We start from the raw sequence: 20,722 nt of genomic DNA on the forward strand, positions 1-20,722 counted from the left end.
TTGAAATCGAAATTGGTTTGTAGTCAGAAAGTCGCTGTACCCTAGTGTGTCTGTCTGGTTCTAAGAGGCCTCCTGTAAGTGACTGGCCCTTCAGCTGCTGGGGGCCCGCCTGGATGCCAGATGGATCTGAGCGCTCCCTGTACTCAGGCGCTTGTCAGCAGGGTGGGGCCCTCTGTGCTGGCCTGCCCCTCCTAGGAGCCTGTCTCCAGCATGGCTGCCCCTCCCTGCCATCCTCCAGGTGCTCTCCCTTCCCTTACCATACTTGCTGCTAGGTCTGTGTGTGGTGCTCTGCTAGCTGGAGCTGCTTGGAGGCTGTCCCGGTCAAAAGGGCGTCCAGCCCCAGCCCTGAGGTCTGTCTGTGGATGCTCTCCGCAGTGTCAGTAGGGCCTCACATGCGGGCAAGCTGTGGAGACATGGGGCTTGTAGCAGCCGTCAGCATCCCAGCCGGGGCCCCCATTTCTCAGTGGTCTCCTGGTCTGGCCCAGCTGTCAGGGAGCCCTCGATGCCCCCCACCTCTTGTGTTCACCCCGTGTGTAGCCCCTCCTCTTGAACATGGACTCCCATCTAACGAGTAGAATGTGGCCGCAGCGGATCCACCTGTCACCTCTGAGATCGGGTGCAGACAGTCTCTGGCTTCCATCTGGAGCCTCTCGGGTGCTCACCCCAAGGGAAGCTGGCTGCCACATTGAGACCTGCTCTACAGGGGGCTGCATGGCAAGGGCAGAGGGAGCCTTCAGCTAACACCCAGTGGGGAACTGAGGTTCTTCGCCCACTGACCTGAGCGGTGAGTCCTGCCCACAGCCACCGAGCGACCCTGGACACTCACACGGGCTCCCCAGTCGAGCCTGCAGGTGAGACCACGGCCTTGGTCCACACCTTGATTACAGCCTGTGAGACCCGGAGTCAGAAGCACACAGCAGAGCCGTGCCCAGATTCCACACCCACACAGACTACGGGATAGATTCTTATGCTTTGAAGCCTTTACATTTTGAGTCGTTTGATCCATGGCAGTAGATAACTAATACAGGTTGCAAATCTTCTGTCTTAAGCCTGCTCAGGTAAAAGTCTCTCACCTCATGGAACAGGAGTCCCAGGAGGACACACTTCAGGGCTGAACCTGAGGCCCAGAGTTGCCATCAAGGGTCTCCCTAGTAATCTCTGAGGTTGGCTTCCTCCTCAGGCTGGCCAGGGCCCCATGGCCATCCCCTGCATCCCATCCAGACACCAGAATTCTCAGAAGAGGGGAAGACACCATTTTCCTAGTAGTTTCATAGGAAAAGGAAGCTTTTCCAGAAATGGCCAGCTGCAGAGTTTCTCTTGTATCTGGTAGACCAAGGTTGGGTCCAGGGCTGACCTAGTCCCTGGTGAGAATGGAATCCCAGAAGAGGAGTCAGATGCATCCTGACTGCCAGGATGGAAGTCAGCTTTCCCTGGGCGTGTGGAGCTACTGGTCAGCACAGGAATTCTGCTCACTGGGAAATGTGGAGAACGCATACTGCTTCCATAAGCAACAGTGTTCACCACATGTGGGATGCAGCCTGTGATTTCCATCTTGCATCTGGAGAGCAGCAGGTGCAGAGGGAAGACCGGGTGCCAGGGATGAAGACGGGTACATGAGTCAAAGCAGTGTGGCCACACACCTGAAAGGCAGAAGTCACCAGGGCACTGTGCTCCTCCAGGGACAGGTTCAGTGCGGGACTGGCCACTTCAGGGCTGACCCCCGCCCCCATGTCTCATACCTGCTTTTACAAACCAAAGGGGTGACTAGAAATGCTCCTGGCATTAGCACGTGTGCTCTTTGAACCCAGAGATGAAAGGATTCAGTTTCCTGATAATCTTAGAAGCTAAGAGGAGAATAGAACAGGGTGAGTCAAGTTGTGTGTTCAACTCATCAATCTTTGGAATCCTATATCTCATTTAAAGTCACTTTCTGCTGCAAGAAGCATCAGTAACTCTTCCATGGTGAATTTAGCTTAGGGTAAACAAAACACAGCCTCTTCAAAGTAGGTCAGAACAAATGTGAAGCTGCGTAGACTTGGCCTCTGCATCACTTGGTTCAGGATTGCGGGTCCCTTGGCCTGGTCCGAGCTGTCACCCTCTCCCCGTCACCCTGGTCAGGCCAGCCTGTGGGGTCTGAGGGGTTGAATGCTGGTGCATACGTAGAGGAGAATGATTAAGCTGAGTGACCTCTCAGCCTCGTGGCACAAAGGTCATCGCAAGTAGGGTTTTGGTGATGTGTTTGAACTTCCCTTGCAGAAATGTAGCAACAGGAAATAGTAGTTCCTTGGTCTGTACACTTTAATCTTTTTGTTTCTTATTAATAAGCTTTCATATTAACCTTTGTATATCTAATCACGTGCATTGGTGTTTCATATGCATGTCTAAGCCAGTATAGCTGTGCACATGGATTTCTGCCCATAACTAACCAGCTCACTCTCTGACTTCAGTTTTAGTTGAACCTTCATTGTGGATCATGCTGGTGGAGTTTATCCACTAACTGCACTGAATTCTTTATTAAGAAATCTGCAATATTTGTTATGATTAAGTTATTAACAAGTTAGTAGCTACTTGTTTCAATGACAAGACCCTGGGGATTTTAGAAATCAATGCATAGAGAGCTCAATTTGTTTTACATTTGATTTACAGATCCTCAGTTTGTTTTATATTTTTTAAATTTTACTGTCCAATGATTGTTCTTATACATTTTCCTATACCAGGCTTGAGGAAATCAGCCTTTCCTTGGGTATCCATTTCTAAGATAATTGGCAAAGGATTTTAAAGACATAGAGGGGAAAGGGAGCCATTGTCTCCTGTTCTAAATGATTTATAAGTTAAAGCGCCACCATGATGGCACCCCACTCCAGTACTCTTGCCTGGAAAATCCCATGGATGGAGGAACCTGGTAAGCTGCAGTCCATGAGGTAGCTAAGAGTTGGACATGACTGAGCGACTTCACTTTGACTTTTCACTTTCATGCATTGGAGAAGGAAATGGCAACCCACTCCAGTGTTCTTGCCTGGAGAACCCCAGGGATGGGGGAGCCTGGTGGGCTTCCGTCCTTGGGGTCGCACAGAGTCGGACACGACTGAGGTGACTTAGCAGCAGCAGCACCACCACCACCGTGACAACCATTGTGATGTTTCAAGCTGATTGTTTTTCAATTTGTGAACAAGTATTCCATTTTAAAGAACTTTAGGAAAGTCTAAATTAAGGGAATAAAATGAGAGAAATAAAGTATCTATTTTCAAATAGAAGATTTGAATTTGCTCAATGTAAAATTAATAATAACAATAACAAGAACTTGCATTGTAGGCTGTGTGACTCAGCAGATCTGAAAGTCTAGAAGTATTCTGGATCCAGCTGTGTGGTTTTCTGGCAGAATGGGTGTCAACAGATCCCTATTCTTCCAGATGAGAGCTTCTCTAGCTCAGAGAAGAGCCACGAGCTGGCCTGCGCTTAGAGTACATAGGACAGGACAAGAACTTCACTGATGGTCTCCCTATATGGGGGTCAGTCATCTTCAAAGTCACCTAACGTCTTGCTCTACAACTGGAAACAACAGTAAACACTCAACCTGTTTCCAGACAAAGCAGTTAACTCTACAGCTCATGACACAGTGGGCTTCCCAGGTACTCAGCAGCAAAGAATTTGCCTGCAATACAGCGACAAAGGAGATGCAGTTTCTGTCCCTGGATCAGGAGGATCCCTTAGAGGAGGTAATGGCAAACCCACTCCAGTATTCTCACCAGGAAAATCCCATGAACAGAGAAGACTGATGGGCTACCATCCACAATGGTCGCAAAGAGTCAGACACAGCTGAGCGACTCAGCACACACACACACACACACAGCTGACACAAATACAATTCTGGGAATCTTGTTTGTCATGGAAGCACCCTTGAAACCCTACGGGGTTGGGGGTGGGGGTGGGATTCAGAGCAAGCCCAGGAGAGCACTCTTGCCCTTCTTGTGTGTACCGGCTGCTTCCTTCCTGTGGCAAGAGGACCCATCACACCGCTGCTCCTGCTGCCATGGGAAAGGGCACAGTGTCCAGAGAGACAGGAAATGGGTGGAGAGCAAGTGACCTTCTCATCAAAGGAAGGAAGTCGGCGACTGTGGGAGAGAGTCTGTCCCTGCTCAGAATATATTTTAAAAATGGGTGGAAATTGTAACCTGTTATTATGGAACCTTGAAAAGCGTTACATCTACCCAATATGAACTAGACTGAGTGCTACCTAGAAGCAAAGCAATAAGAATCATAAGAGAGTTATGCAGTATTTACAAAAAAAAAAAAAAACCCTGTGAAATTATTTCCTTTTGCTAATTATCTTTTAGCACTTTATTTCCAAGCTATGTCGCTGACTTAAACAATTGAAGAACTTAGTGACAACTCAGGGAAGCCCAGGTGTGCACTCAGCCTAGTTCATGCCATCTAGCTGGTGAGAGCAGATTGTTGAAATTTTTAAAGTTTTACAAGCCAGTTGTTAAATAAGTGAAAGTGAAAGGCGCTCAGTCGTGTCCGGCTCTTTGTGACCCCATGGCCTATACAGTGCATGGAATTCTCCAGGCCAGAATACTACACTGGGTAGCCTTTCCCTTCTCCAGGGGATCTTCCCAACCCAGGGGTCGAACCGGTGTCTCCTGTACTGCAGACAGTTTTTTTACCAACTGAGCTACTAGGGAGGCCTGTTGTTAAATAAAGCAATTATTAAAAGGTAAAATATGTAAGCTTGCAAATAAATAGTATTAAAAACAAAGGTACATATTAAAAACTCAGCACTTTCTAATTATTTTACTAATGTTTTACTACTTCCATGTTCTTGAGGTTATATACATTGAACCAATATGATTTAATAATATGATAATAGTGAAAATGCTATATGACAGCACACATCTTCCCAACACCACATTCAGTGACTGATAAGACCTGGAAATCAACCAAGGAAGGAGCATTTACGTCATGGACACTGGCAGAGGTTATATGTCAGGACTGCATTTATTGTCTGTTAATTGTCCAGGCAGACAATGTAACCCTGGGTAATATTAATAGTGCAGATTAATTATAAAAGCATATCAAGCCAAAGCAATGTGAAAAGTAGCCCCCCCCCCAAAAAGAAAACCTGAAGAATGATTCTTCCATTTTTCAAAAACCATTATTCAACTCAGCAAAGTCATTCACGTGATGGACGAAGAAGCCAAGTTCTTCATGTTTCATGTTCATCTTACTCCTTAACATAAGATGATTAATCCACACTGGTGTCAAAAGTACATGTGTTTGTCAAAGGTAATAATAAGCTGGCCATAGGTAAAATAACTTGGCAAAAAATAATAAAAGGGTACTACTGTGTGTATCAACTGGTCATATAAAATTTACAACAAAGACTGTTGGAGTTTTTATTGTCACTTACAAATTTTGTGCTACCCATTCTTTATATCAGTGAAACCTTATCATTCTGTCTGTCCCTTTTCCTTTTTCCAGAAGAGAGCTGGTGACTAACCATTTATCAGCCTCCCACCACAAAACAATAACAAATATAAATAGGAATGCTGAAAAGAAGTGAAATAATTTAGCTAAGAAAATGGATGGCAACATTATCTTTGATTTTCTAAGTCACTGCTCAAGCTGTGAGTTGACAGAATTGACACAAACAATCAAACAGGTGTCTGTGTCTCTCAGAAGTTTAATTTGCTGCCGAAGTTCAGGTTTGGAGAAGGCAATGGCACCCCACTCCAGTACTCTTGCCTGGGAAATCCCATGGGTGGAGGAGCCTGGTAGGCTGCAGTCCATGGGGTCGCTAAGAGTCGGACACGACTGAGCGACTTCACTTTCACTTTTCACTTTCATGCATTGGAGAAGGCAATGGCAACCCCCTCCAGTGTTCTTACCTGGAGAATCCCAGGGACGGGGGAGCCTGGTGGGCTGCCGTCTATGGGGTCGCACAGAGTCAGACACGACTGAAGCAACTTAGCAGCAGCAGCAGCAGCAGCAAGTTCAGGTTGGGCGTAAAAAACAACTTTTCAATGTCAAGAGTTATGAGAACTTCTTTCTGGGTTCACATAAATTTAAGTTCTTCCTGGAAGTAAGAAACAGTTTGATTATTTAAGAATGGTTCAAGATTCTTATTTAATATCATTATTGTATTTGATGAGTTAAAAAGTGAGTAAGAATTATAAGCCCACCATTTTCTTACTGACAGCAGTCTTCTGAAATGTTGTCTTACAGATTTTTTGTTAGATGCTGTGAGTTTAGGCACAGCCATTCTGTTTTAATCCCTAAGCCTTGAGGCCTTCAGGGCCTTAAGGATTCTCCATGCAATGGCCCTTCATCAGACGGTCAGTCTCTCCCTGGGGAAAATAGCAAGACCCAGAAGTTTCATCCTTGAAAACAGTGGTCAGCAGGCACATGCCACTGATGGCCTTTCTCCAGCCCAGTAAATCAATCAGTATTTTCTGAATTCATGCTTGAGCCCTGCTTAGCATCAGCATTATCAAGGTTTGATTGATTGATCTGCAGTTGAGGGCATTGCTTTGCAGTGTTATCTATTTTTTCCCCTGGAGTTCTGAAAGCAACTGAGACTTCTTTCCAGGAGGTAAAAATTGGTTTTTGCCTACCAGTTGCTCACTGTCTCTGCCTGCAAGGACTTTCAGGTTTCTGATCAAATTCAAATCATTTTATTAGACAACCTCAAAGACAGCAGTGAGTGTAGTGGTGCTGATGTAACTCTTCTGGGGGACAGAATCAGGTGTGTTGGATCAATAGGCCCTTTGAACAACTGACACAGAGAGAGACTGGAAGAAAGTACATGATGCTCATGAACTTACATGCAAAACACAAACAGACCCACAGACATAGAAAACAAATTTGGGGTTCCCAAAGGGAAAGGGGGGAGGTATAAGTTAGGAGTTTAAGATTAACATGTACACAGTACTATAAACAAAATACATAACCAACAGGGACGTACTATATGGCACGCGGAGCTAACTATACTCAGTATTTTGTAATAACCTATAAGGGGAAAGAATCTGAAAAATTGATACATATAAATTATAACTGAGGGCCTCCCTGTGGCTCAGATGGTAAAGAATTCGTATGCAATACAGGAGACCCAGGTTCAATCCCTGGGTTGGAAGGATCCCCTGGAGAAGGGCATGGCTACCCACTCCGGTGTTCTTGCCTGGAGAATCCCATGGACAGAGGAGCCTGGTGGACTACAGCCCATGGGGTCAGAAAGAGTCAGACACAGCGTAGCAATTAGCACAAAGCAAACAGCATGTATAACTGAACCACTATGTTGTACGCCTGAAACTAATACAATATTGTGAATCAACTGTACTTCAGTAAAGAAAACACACTTTGAAAGCAAGAAAGAAAGTGGAGGAAACAGTAGAAACGTGGTTTGGCTGACACCTCACTCTCTATGCGGCGCTCAGTCCCCAGGGCCTCGGTGATGCTGAGAAGGGCGACGTGTGTTTCAGCAGTCTATGTTCACGTTTCACCCTTTATTCTCCCCCACAGTTTATTGCTGTGCGTCATTCCCTCCCCATGGCAAGCGCTTCTGATGGACGGCCCCGCCCTGGAGCTCCGTGCCTCTGACTTTTCCCTGTGCCTCTGCTGCCCTGACTCTGATTCTCCTGTCGATCTTCCATCTCTCAGCATAAAGGGCTCATCTGTACACCTGCAACTCACTTTCCTTAGAATTGACATATAAGTGCAGAAACAACAGAGATTTGTTTGACTGAGGTTTATATTTCCTTGTAGGAGTAAAGAGTTTTATATGTAAATTCTAGGTTGATCATTTTCTGTCTGAAATTCCTCTTTCACTGATACATGGATATGTTTTTATTAAGAACCTTGATTTATTTGAATTCATTATTAATTCCTGCTTTTCTTGTTTGATATTTGGATGCAAAATTTCTTCTCCACTTTCCTTTCAGCAAGATGGTGTCCATAAATCGACCAGTGAGGGCAGTGTGGATAGGACTGAAATAGTCTATCTTCCCGGGAAAAATAAGTGCCTAAGCTCATGAACTCTAATATAACCTGTAGGGATTCACAACTCATGGCCTATGGTTATCCTTCTGGGATATGTAGGACCCAACTTTTCTGTAGATGTTTTTTAGATTTTCTTATTACTGCGTCCCCTGCCATTTAGAGAATTTATGAAAAGAAAACAGGAGGAAGATCTTGTGTCTCACTCCATCTGTTCATGAGGCAGGCAGTCATTCAAGCACTGATTCACTGAACAGGGGTACTTGCTTGATGCCAGGAGGCTTTGGGGGCTGTGAGGCTGAGTGGCAAATAACCTCCACCCATGGCCGTTTCTTACTATGGCTCCCCATGGGAAAAGAGGTTGCAATGGTGCCACAAGTGGGGATCAGGCCCGGGGGTGTAGCTGCGACGTCCATGTAGGAGTGTTGCCTGCTCTTGCTAGAGACTGAGGTCCTTCTCCCATCCTGAGAAAATCCAGGAGTCACCTCAGCAGTCCTAAGACAGAGCAGGTGAAAATACTCATGTGAAGACTTAGAATTTAGGAAAAAAGGCTTGCTGTGGTAAATTTTTACTATTGTGCAAAGATATATTTGAATTTGAGAGGCTTGTCACATTTCCCTCCAAAAGATTTTTTAAACATTATTCTCAAAGTAAGAAAAAAAATCAGAAAGTGTTTTTTACTTAAATGACTGTTGTCTGCTTGATCACAATGAGAATGGTGGCAATGATGTAAGAATTATTGCAGCTGACATTGGTAGAACCAATATGGAAATATAAGCTAGAGCTTCTAGAAATATATAGCTAGAGCTATGTATAACCAATCTAGTGCCTCGTGGTGGGAAAAACACAAAGTTACAGATGTTACTCACAAGGAAACAGAACAAGTTAGAAATGTTTTTATTTGCATTGAAATAAAGAACTTTTGTCTGATAAGCAGCAGTCATTTGACTTCAAATCATTAATTGGAAATGTCTAAACAAGAAAAGGTTTATGGCCCAGACATTGAATATTGTAGAAGACTGCATATAATTACAGCCATAAGCATTTATGTAAGAAGTAGCTATTATTGCTGAAGAAAGACAACGGTAGGAAATCTTAAGGCCAAAAGTTAGGAGAAGAGCAGGGTAAAATTACATTAATGATATTATTCACAGAATTACTGGTTAGGGGGACAGAAAGTATATACAAAAATGTATCAAAGTCTATGGAAAACAGAGGACACAGATATTGGGGGTGGGGAGGAAGAAATGGAATGAAAAAGACCAAATTATGTGACAAATCAAATTCGACCAGAGCACCGCAGATGTCCTGGATCACGAAGTTGGCCAAAGACATGGATGACTAACAATACCTCGGGAATCGCTGTTGCCAAAGTGTCTCTCACACGGCTGGGTGAAATTCAGGGCAATCCAGTGAATAGTTTTAGAGATCCACGCGTGTCATGACACTGTGTTTACCAAGTATCAGAAACTTCTGGGAACCAGACAAATTGATTTGGTTAAATGATTTTTCTCAGGGCAGTCGCATTTCAGAGAGGTTCTCATTTCTGACTCAAGCCAGAACTCATCCCTCTTTGTGGGTCATCTCTTCTCCTTATAAGCCAACAGGAGATTTGTCTATTTCTTTTCTCCATGCTGTTACACATACTATCAAGAGTTGAACTCGCAGAAAAACAGGTTATGTGTCTCAGCAGAGACACGTGAATCAAGCAGCCCTACTGACAAGACCTGATTAGCTGTGCCCAGGGACGCCCTGAGGCCCTTTAGCCCCGTAACAAGTGCGACAGCGAACAGGCAGTGACTTTATGTGATTTTTCAATTGCAGTGGGCTTAAACTCTTCCATTTTCAGTGCAGAGACAGTGTCAGCAGTGTGCAGCGGGACAGCCATGACTTCTAAACTGCTGCACATCTTACTTCACTAGTACTTGTGACCTTCTCCTGTGAAAGTTCAGAGACTATTTTCTGGTGAATAAATTGCTCCTAGTACTCTAGATGAAACAATTTGGAGAATCTTACTACTGTTTCCTCACTGGTATTTCATTTTCTCACCCATTTTAATCAATTACACATTACATCTGTGTTTCCAAGGCTTATCAACTGCTAATTTTCACAGTTTCCATGTTAATTTGGATCCATCATATGATACTGTTTGTTCACAACTTTCATAACTCATGTTGTCTGATCCAAAATATGTGCATATGCAGACTGACACTTTCCATGGCAAAACAAGCTTTTCTGTGATGGGGTAGGATTGCTTCTTCCAAATATTATGAGAGGGGGTGAGAGCACCTCCGCACAAGGATTGAAGGCACCTTGAACCAGCACAATGAATTGTCTAGAAATTAATCCACTCACAGAGTACTCACTTATTTCCCCTCTGAATTATGTGTGTACATGTGTGCATGCGTGCAGGCATATGAGTGTGCTTTAACTATTTCATCATTCACACCCAAGAAATGTAGAGCAGGAGAAAAACTCTAAATAACTTTGCTCCTTATTCATCTGCATGGTAAAAGCAACAACAAGCAAACTTCAAATACTTGGGCAAAAACGAAGGTCCAAATCTGAGATGAAATGAGACTTGGAGTTCTCTACGAGCTGAGTCCCTGGGCTTTCCTTGTCATCAATAGCAACACAGAAATGGTGACCCTTCTATCAAAAATTCTGCCCAGAAAATTGTGAGATTAAATTTATCCTCACTTTCTATGTTTATTCCACCCTTAAATGCTTTATATAATCCTTTTGCCTTCTTCTTAAGAAAATAATAAACTTTTTATAACTATGAAGAAGCTGTGTAAAAGTCAGAAAGTTGTATCTGCCTCAAGGAAAGAAAAAAAAAATGCCCTTCAGTAAAGAAAAAATTGTAAAAAACAGCAACAGAGAGATGAGAACAATTGAGATTATTTAGGCTGGCTACATTGATTCCAGGGTGATAAATGTGCACTCCACTTTTGAGGGAGGAAAGTAACCCAACTGTAACCTAAGTCAGAATGCAATAGCCAGAGCGAATCGTAATTCTTTCTTTGGCATTAGAGGAACTGGGATTGAGGAGAAAATAGATCCTTGTATGTTTCATATGAATCAGCTCAGTTCAGTCGCTCAGTTGTGTCTGACTCTTTGCAACCCCATGGACTGCAGCACGCCAGGCTTCCCTGACCATCACCAACTCCCGGAGCTTGTTCAAACTCATGTCCATCGAGTTGGTGATGCCATCCAACCACTTCATCCTCTGTCGTCCCATTCTCCTCCTGCCTTCAGTCTTTCCCAACATTAGGGTCTTTTCCAAGGAGTCAGTTCTTCGCATCAGGTGGCCGAAGTATTGGAGTTTCAGCTTCAGCATCAGTCCTTCCAATGAATATTCTGGACTGATAATGAGGAATATAAAGCCTTCCTAATAGCTCAGATCCTAAACAAGATGGCACATGGCCATGTCTGGCCCACAGATGTGTCCTCCTTGCCAGTATTAAGTCAGATTGGCCTTGAACTTCCATCTCCTCTGCAATGAGAAAGAATGCTCATGCCCTTAGGGCCCAGAGCTTACCAGCACTGGGCCCCACCCCCTACCCCCAAGGCCCAGCGCCTAGGAATCACACTGCTATGGCTATTCTTGGGCTGTGGTTTTTCCAGCAGGAGAATGAAGGGGGAAATGATGAAGTCTTACCATCAGGCTCCTGATAATAAGTGGCCGAAAGTGGGAAAATGGAGCATAAATTTCTAGGGCTGCAGTTTCAAAGGAAAAGAGACAAAGCCCAATTCTGGCCAAAAGTAAGGAGTATTTACACCTCTGGCCGGTTCCTCTTGTGGAAGTTTCTCTGTAATCCCTGGAACATTTGATGTATGACTTCTATCTCAGTCTTTTCTTCCCACCCCTCCCCCTCGCCAACCCTGTGGACGCTGACCCTGAGGACTATACAGTCCATAGAATTCTCCAGGCCAGAATACTGGAGTGGGTAGCCTTTCTCTTCTCCAGGGGATCTTCCTAACCCAAGGATCCTGCGTTGCAAGTGGATTCTTTACCAACTGACCCACCAGGGAAGCCCAAGAACACTGGAGTGGGTAGCCTATCCCTTCTCCAGCAGATCTTCCTGACCCAGGAATTGAACTGGGGTCTTCTGCATTGCAGGCAAATTCTTTACCAACTGAGCTACCAGGGAAGCCCCAGTCCTCTCTTAGGCTAGCCTCAAATCTGTACCCACAGAGCCAGGAAGAGGGTGCCCAGGGGGCAGGAGTCGGGGTGTCTGCCTTGTGCCTCTCCCTCTCCACCCCATCCCATCACAGCTGTCGTACAGGTAAGACCAGGATGAGACTCTGCTGAGGGCAGCGGGTGCCAAGCCTAAATGTCCACTCCCTGGACAAATGCCCTGCATTAGGGCCCCTGGGGTTCCAGGACAGAAATATGTGAAGACTAAGTTCATTAAATTCCATGAATATTAAATAATAGTGAGTGGTTTTTAAATTGAGATTTTTTTTTCCTCTTTAGTAGTAGGTTGTAAGCCTCTTTTTACTATTGCAAGTTGAAGTATAGGAACCAAATGGATGAGAATTAGCAGTTTTTATTTTATTATATTTATTTTTTTTTTCTTTTAAGAGCATTAGCAATGTATAGAGCTTCCCTGGTAGCTCAGATGGTAAAGAATCCGCCTGCAATGTGGGAGACCTGGGTTCGATCCCTGGGTCGGGAAGATCCCCTAGAGGAGGGCACAGCAACCCACTCCAGCATTCTTGCCTGAAGAATCCCATGAACAAAGGAGCCTGGTGGGCTACAGTCCAGGGGGCCGCAAAGAATCGGACACAACTGAGCAACCAAGCACACAGCACACAGTGCTGTGTAATGAGAACACACGGTTCCTGCCTATGTGTAAAGAAAGTGTGTCCTTTGATAAGTGTTGATACACACACCCATCACTGCACCAAGACAGTAAAAGCACACGACCCCTCGAAAGTCTCCTTGAGTCACGATGTAATCATGTTAGTGTGTTTGCATCTTCAGTTCGATTCAGTGGCTCAGTCATGTCTGACTCTGCGACCCCATGAATCGCAGCACGCCAGGCCTCCTGTCCATCACCAACTCCCGGAGCTCACTCAGACTCACGTCCATTGAGACGGTGATGCCATCCAGCCATCTCATCCTGTCATCCCTTTCTCCTCCTGCCCTCAATCTTTCCCAGCATCAGGGTCTTTCCAAATGAGTCAGCTCTTTGCATCAGGTTTCCAAAGTATTAGAGTTTCAGCTTCAGCATCAATCCTTCCAATGAACACCCAGGACTGATCTCCTTTAGAATGGACTGGTTGGATTTTGTTGCTGTCCAAGGGACTCTCAAGAGTCTTTTCCAACACCACAGTTCAAAAGCATCAATTCTTTGGCACTCAGCTTTCTTTATAGTCCAACTCTCACACCCATACACGACTACTAGAAAAACCATAGCTTTGACTAGATGGACCTTTGTTCACAAAGTAATGTCTCTGCTTTTTAATATGCTCTCTAGGTTGGTCATAACTTTTCCTCCAAGAAGCAAGCATCTTTTAATTTCATGGCTGCAGTCACCATCTGCAGTGATTTTGGAGCCCAAAAATAAAGTCTGTCACTGTTTCCATTGTTTCCCCATCTATTTGCCGTGAAGTGATGGGACCAGACATCATGATCTTTGTTTTCTGAATGTTGAGTTTTAAGCCAACTTTTTTCCTCTCTTCTTTCACTTTCATCAAGAGACTTTTTAGTTCTTTACTTTCTGCCGTAAGTGTGGCATCATCTGCATATCTGAGGTTATTGATATTTTTCCCGGCGATCTTGATTCCAGCTTGTGCTTCATCCAGTCCAGCATTTCTCATGATGTACTCTGCATTTGTTAAATAAGCAGGATGACAACCAAATGAAAGCTTATATATGTAGCTAAATAGGTAACCGTAGGACAGTACTATCAATCTAGTGGGGAAGGCTAACAATATACTTGTTGACACCCCAAGTTCTAAATCAATTGAGAAGTAAAGCTCTGTTGAAACTAGTTAGGAAAGTGTCACAAGTGATGACTTTAATGGGTTGATCCAGTTGGCTTGATCTGAGGGGAGGGAAAATAAGTTGCAACATTTTCAGCCAGAGCAGTAGCGTGGACGCATGTTGATGAAATTCAGTCACACATGTGCGTCTGCACACATGGACTGTGGGGCCATCGCTCCTCTGTCCCAAGTTTTCAGGAGGAGAGCAAAGATTGTTCTCATCGACATCGTTCTCTCCTGCTGAAGAGGCACACGTGGCTGCAGAAAGCTGAGTTTGCTAAAAGTTCACTGAATGAAGGTCAGCCATATCCCCTCTGCCTCCCCAGCTCTAGACCCACTGGTCCAGCCAGGAGCCTGGCTGACACCCGGGGAGGCGGAGCCGGGTGACAGGGCAGCAACCACTCATCTGCAGGGGCAGTGCCCCTTCGCCTTCCCTCCCTGCCAGGCTGGGGAGCAGCTGAAGGGGTGGCTTATGGACAGGGCTGGAGGAGCCTGGATAACCAGTGTCTCACCCCAGGCCTCACTCCTTTCAGCCACCAGGGGAGGGACCCTTGATGGACCGTCTTGAGGAGAATGGAAACAAAAGTACAGAAAACAAACAAGAGGGCTCTGAGTTTAGGCCGGTATTAGGTTGTAGCCCATCACACAAATAGCTGGCTTGAGTGGCTGCATTCATAGGATCCAGAACTCCGTGTTTACAAAGAAGCAAAAGTGAGGCCAGAGAAGTTCAGTGACTTCTCTGAGGTCACACAGCAGGGAGACTTGTGCTCAGATTGGCAGTCTCCCCATCCTCTGTGTCTGGAGTGACCAGGATCTAAAAAAGAAAGTGAGTGCGGTGTGGGCATGCGGCTCTGTCTGTATATCAGCACATCTGTATATCAGTGGACTTATATCTTTCTGTATCTCTCAGTCTGTCTGTCTGTCTGTCTGACATCTATAGGTCCGAGGACATCTGTAGGTCTGCAGTGGCAGTCACTACCCTGCAGGTCAGTCCACACTCATGCAACGTGTTTCTGAGCCTGTCCCCCTGGCACACTCGCCCCGGGGCTGCCAACCTGACCACTAGACCCCGCAGAAATAAACCTCAGGCCCCCGCTTTAGTGTCTAGCTGAGCACACAGTTAAGGGGAACCTGCTCAACCTGTTGTGAAATCCGCAGTTATCCCATGTGGACAACACAGCGCGAGCGAGCGGCAGCCCCTGGTGCTTCTGCCCTCCCATCTGCCTGTCTGGCTGCAGGGCAGGCTGGCTCCCCTGGGGAGGGTGCCCATGCAGGGGGCTAAGCTTCACTGAGCCCCGCCCCCAGGAGGGACGGGCTGAACAACCCCCTGCACAGTGTGTGGATAAACTCCTTCCCCGTTACCACCACCGTCTGGGGTTAGTGATGTTGCTGCTCCTGCTGCTAAGTCGCTTCAGTCATGTCCAACTCTGTGCGACCCCATAGATGGCAGCCCACCAGGCTCCCCCGTCCCTGGGATTCTCCAGGCAAGAATACTGGAGTGGGTTGCCATTTCCTTCTCCAATGCATGAAAGTGAAAAGTGAAAGGGAATTCGCTCAGTCGTGTCCGACTCTGTGCGACCCCGTGGTCTGCAGCCTACCAGGCTCCTCCATCCATGGGATTCTCCAGGCAAGAGTACTGGAGTGGGGTGCCATTGCCTTCTCCAGGGGATGTTGCTACATCCTTATTTTACGATACAAAACCCAGGCACAGAAAGATGACATGTGTCTGAGGCCAGAGGCAAGAGTGGGTTAACGTTAAGGCAAGACTTGAAGCGTGGTGGTCAGATCTGTGAGTCCACAGAGGCCTGCTGGACCTGCTGTTTGCTCTGAGGTGGTGGTCTCCTCTCTTTCTAGAACCACCCCTGCCCTCCCCACACACATAAGGCCAACAATTACAAGCTCAGCTGCTTGAGCACACAGGCCAGGCTACACAAAGCTCAGAAGATGGGCAGGCAGAGCATAGGTGGTTCGTGTTAGTGACTGTCGGGCCCTGGAGGTGCCAGAGGTGCCAGAGATCCAGCGTTTCCTTCCCCAGGATGGGGGTCCAGCCCATCAGTCAAGTCAGGCTGCGTCAGCAACCCCCACAACCCTCGGGGCCTAAATGCACACGAGACGCTTGTGTCTCATTGTCCCGGAGGCTGGACATCTGGGGTCAAGGTCACGGCAGGGCTGGCTTCCTGGGAAGCCTCCCGCCTTGTCTGCCCGCCAAGCACTCACGCCGTGCTCCCTCTGAGTGCACCCACCCTGGGGTCTCCTCCGCTTCCCACTGGGATATCAGTCACACTGACTTGAGACCCATCCTTGCGGCCTCTTTTTAACTTAACCACTTCTTTAAATATGGTATTCCAATACAGTCACATGCTGAGGCACAGATGGTTGTCAGGATGTCAGCGTATGAATCTGGGGATCACCACTTAGCGCACAGCAGCTGGTGGTGTTTATTGCCCCAGTTTTCTGATGGGACGACAGGGGCTGCGGAGCTCATGCCAGGCGTGCAGCAGCGGCGCAGGGAAGCACCCAGGCTCCAGCCCCAGGCTGCGTCCTGCCACGGCCCGGCCCGCCACTGTTATTAGTGATTGTCCCCAGAGCCGGCCATGGCCCGAGCGGCCCTCAGGCTGTCTGTGCCCATGTGTCCTGTCTCTGCCCTGACTTTGAATCCCATCCCCTGTGCCTGCGGCCCCTGGTCAGACTCTCGCACTTGACTCTGAGCATCTGTACAAAGGCACAGCCCGGCCCAGGGTCCTGGTGAGACCTTCCACCACATAGGGGCCAGGCTGCAGTTTACCCTGCAGCCCCAACATCTCATGTCCTCATCCTTTTCCTCCTGCTCCTTGCTCCTGTCACCTGGCTCTTTTAAAAATTTGTGAATGTGTATGCCCACACACACAACACATGCGTGCGCGTGCGCACACACACACAAAACCCATCTTGTCACTTAGTCACCATGAAAAACATCAAGGCTTTGTAGATAATAAACTCAGTATGTCAGCTTAGACTACTGTGTGTGTGTTGGCCTGCTGTGAAGACATTCTGTGTGCCTTCCCTTCCAAAAGTTGCTCCCAAAATTCAGCGTTATTCATGTGGTTCTATATGATGGATTGGATCAATGTCAAAAGTTCCCATGTTGTCAATGGCTTCCGGGGAAACAGGGCTTCCTGGTTAACCAGGGAGGCAATGGGCTGGGCGGCAGGCTTTCCTAGCAAGAGGACCGGGCTCTGCTCTAAGGCCTGGCAGCCTCTGTACTCTGCATGAATGGGTTTGATCAGCCTATGTGGGGCTTCTTCAGTTGTTTGAATAAGCTGCTTAATCAGTCAGGAGTCTTTTTCTTTTTTAACTGTGCCTTTTTTAAAAAGCTACAGCAACATTTAACATGATTGCAACAATTTTTAAGTGTCCAGGTCAGTGACATGAAGTATTTTTGTGTTGTTGTGAAACAGATCTCCAGAACTTCACCATCGTGCAAGTCCAAAACTTCACACCAGTTCAACATCAGCTCCCTCTACCCCTCCCCCAGCTCCTGGCACCCACCACTCTGCTTTCTATCTCTGTGAATTTGACCACTAAGAATGCCATGGGCTTTCCAAGTTGTGCTAGTGGTAAAGAAGCCACCTGTCAATGCAAAAGACCAAGAAACAAGGATTCAATCCCTGAGTCAGAAAGATTCCCCTGGAGGAGGGCATAGCAACCGCTCCAGTTTTCTTGCCTGGAGAATCCCATGGACAGAGGAACCTGGCAGCCTGTGGTCCATAGGGTCACAAAGAGTTGAACATGACTGAAGCAACTTAGCACGCACGTGCAAGAACGCCATAACAGCAGAATCACACACTATTTGTCTGTGACTGACTTATTTTCATTTAGCAAAATGTCCTCAAGCTTCATCCAATTTGGATCATGAGACAGCATTCCTTACCTTTTTAAGGCTGAACGGCACTCCATTATATGTATATCCCATGTTTTATTTTCCATTCATCTGTCAGGAGGCATGGGGTTGCTTGGCTACTGTGAGTCCTGCCTCAGTGAACGTTGGGGTGCACATTTCACTTTGAGACCCTGCTGTCAGTTCTTTTGGATATCATCCAAGAGGAGCGCTGTTGGTGACTCAGTATGCTTTTGCCTGTAGACAAAGCAACTCAAATTGGTTTAATTCACAAGGAAATGTACAGGTTCCTGCAAGACTAGAGGTTGAGCAGTCTTTTAACCCACACTCCGTCTCATAACAGCTCTGAACCAATCACTGTGGCCCAGGGAGTACCGTGCACCCATTGGCTGCAGCTGGGAGACACAGACCAATGGCCGGCAAGGAGGGCGGAGTCCCCAGCTTTGATCGAACCATCAGGGGCCATCTCCGGGGAAACCAGGATGCTGAGGGAATCCAGCCAGAAGTTGGATTCTAGCACAGGGTTAGGAGCACAAAATAGAACTCATGACCTTGGGCCACATATCCACTTCTCTGGGTCTGAGTTTTTCTATTTTGATAGCAAAGATGGTTTTGAGAATTACACACGTGAGCACCTGCAAAGCATTTAGAACAATGGCCAACTCTCTGCAAAATTTAACTATTCTGAAAGTGACCAACGTTTCAATGCAAGAGATTATGCCTTAAAGTCTTGATTTTTGCTTTTTCAAAAAAAATTATGGGTGGCAACACTAGTGTTCTTCATGAAAGAAACTGTGGGATGCAGCAGGAGCTGCCCGCTTTAGAGGAATATAGACTGTCCTCCCCATACAGCCCCCACACGTGACCTCACTTCCAGCTCTCACAGACATCCCTTGGCCCTTGTAAACATGTCAGTTTGGGTCAGCCTGGAGAGATGAAACAATTTAAGCCCTCAGTTTTAAAAACTGGAAAAATGTAAAGATCCTGTTGTCACATAAGCCTTAAATTACATGTATAATTTTCGTCTTCATATGCTCCACAAAGGATGCAGGGCTCGTTCTGTCTTTCTCCTTTGTCTTAGCTATTAAATGACTATACATACGTTCTTTGAAGAGACTTCGTTTTTAAGGTTTTACTTTTTATTTTGAAATAATTTTAAAGGTTACTTCCATTTACAGTTATTACAGAATATTGACCCTATTCCCTTGTTATACATCTTTGAACCCATTTTATACCCAGTGGCTTGTACCTCTCGCTCTCCCACCTCTATCTTGCCCTTCTTCCCCACTGTGGTACCTACTGATTTGTTTTCTGTATCTGTCAGTCTGCTTCTTTTATGCTATCTTCACTAGTTTGCTGTATTTTTTAGATTCCGCACATAAGCGACATCGTTCAGTATTCATCTTTTTCTGCCTGACTGACTTCATTAGCATGATACCCTCCACATGCATCCAGGTTGCTGTGAATGTTCAGTTGTATTCTTTTTTATGACTGAGTAGTATTCCATGGTGCATACGCACCACGTCTCCTTTATCCCTTCATCTGCTGATGGACGTTTAGGTTGTGTCCATGTCTTGGCCATTGTACATAGTGCTGCCGTGAACATTGGGGTATATGGATCTTTTGAAATGAGTTTTTGAGTGTTTTTCCCCCTTTGGATATATACACAAGAGTGAAATTGCTGGGTCATAGGGTAGCTCTATTCTTAGTTTTTTGAGAAATCACCATGCTGTTCTCTACTGTGGCTGTACCAATTTACATTTCCATCAACAGTGCCGGAGGGTTTCCTCTTCCCCACATACTTGCCAACATTTCTTCTTTTTGATGGTGGCCATTCTAACAGATGTGAAGTGATATCTCACTGTGGTTTTAATTTGCATTCTCTGATGACTAGCAACGTTGAGTATCTTTTCAGGTGCCCAGTGGTTTTCCACATTTCCTCTTTGGGCAAATATCAATTCAGTGTTTCTACTAATTGTTTAATTAGGTTGTCTGGTTTTTCTGATGGTGAGTTGTCTGAGCTATTTATACATGTTGGATGAAGTGAAAGTGAAAATCGCTCAGTCATGACCAACTCTTTGCAGACACGCAAAGATTGGACTATACGGTTCATGGAATTCTCCAGGTTAGAATATTGGAGTGGGTAGCTGTTGCCTTCTCCAGGGGATCTTCTCAACCCAGGGATCAAACCCAGATCTCCCACATTGCAGGCGGATTCTTTACCAGCTGAGCCACCAAGGAATCCCAAGAATACTGGAGTGGGTAGCCTATCCCTTCTCCAGTGGATCTTCCCAACTCAGGTCTTATTGCAAAAAGCCTCTTCGTTAAACACAGAAGCTTTTGCACAGCAAAGGAAACCATGGACACAATGAAAACCAACAGAATGGGAGGAAGTATTTGCAAATGATATGTCCAATACATGTTGGATATTAATCCCTTATTGCTCATTAATTTAAGTCTGTGTAAATAGGTTCCCCAGTGAGCAGCTCTGCTGGGAGGATGCAACTGGAAGAGAGGAGCCAGTGCCGCTGTTTGCAGCAGCTCAGGGGGCTCTGCAGGGTGTCATGTCCTCTCTGCCCATCTTAAAACAGCTGCTGAGTCTCTTGCAGCCTGGGCAGACAGGGGTGAGTGAGAACAGCATTGGGGTACCTCTGCAGGTGCCCAGAGCTTTCCACTGGTGTCCCATGCTCCCTGAGAGGTAAGCCTGGGCCTGGGTCCTTCAAGATGGCAGAGCTGGGACACAGAGGTGTACACAGGCCCCCTCTCCCCTGAATGGAGGGCCCGGTGCCAGCCAGGCTCAGAGCTGCCTCACAGGACACGATGAGCTGTGCCTGAGGCTGATGATGAAACCCGGAAGGAGAC

The 20,722-nt window shown here is 46.2% G+C and overlaps 1 protein-coding gene across 2 annotated transcripts in view; it reads left to right on the plus strand.

Annotated features, from left to right (window-relative positions):
* COBL (cordon-bleu WH2 repeat protein) overlaps positions 1 to 9,979 on the plus strand; it is a 237,432-nt gene extending 227,453 nt beyond the window's left edge. For both annotated transcript variants that reach the window (XM_040260219.1, XM_040260220.1), the window contains one exon: positions 7,516 to 9,979. In XM_040260219.1, coding sequence (XP_040116153.1) covers positions 7,516 to 7,559 — 44 coding nt within the window. In that variant the 3' untranslated portion in view covers positions 7,560 to 9,979. The remainder of the gene's footprint in view (positions 1 to 7,515) is intronic.
* The last annotated feature ends 10,743 nt before the right edge of the window (positions 9,980 to 20,722 follow it).

The sequence above is a fragment of the Oryx dammah genome, unplaced genomic scaffold (genome assembly GCF_014754425.2).
Source record: "Oryx dammah isolate SB20612 unplaced genomic scaffold, SCBI_Odam_1.1 HiC_scaffold_18, whole genome shotgun sequence".
In the NCBI taxonomy this organism is placed as follows: Eukaryota; Metazoa; Chordata; class Mammalia; order Artiodactyla; family Bovidae; genus Oryx; species Oryx dammah.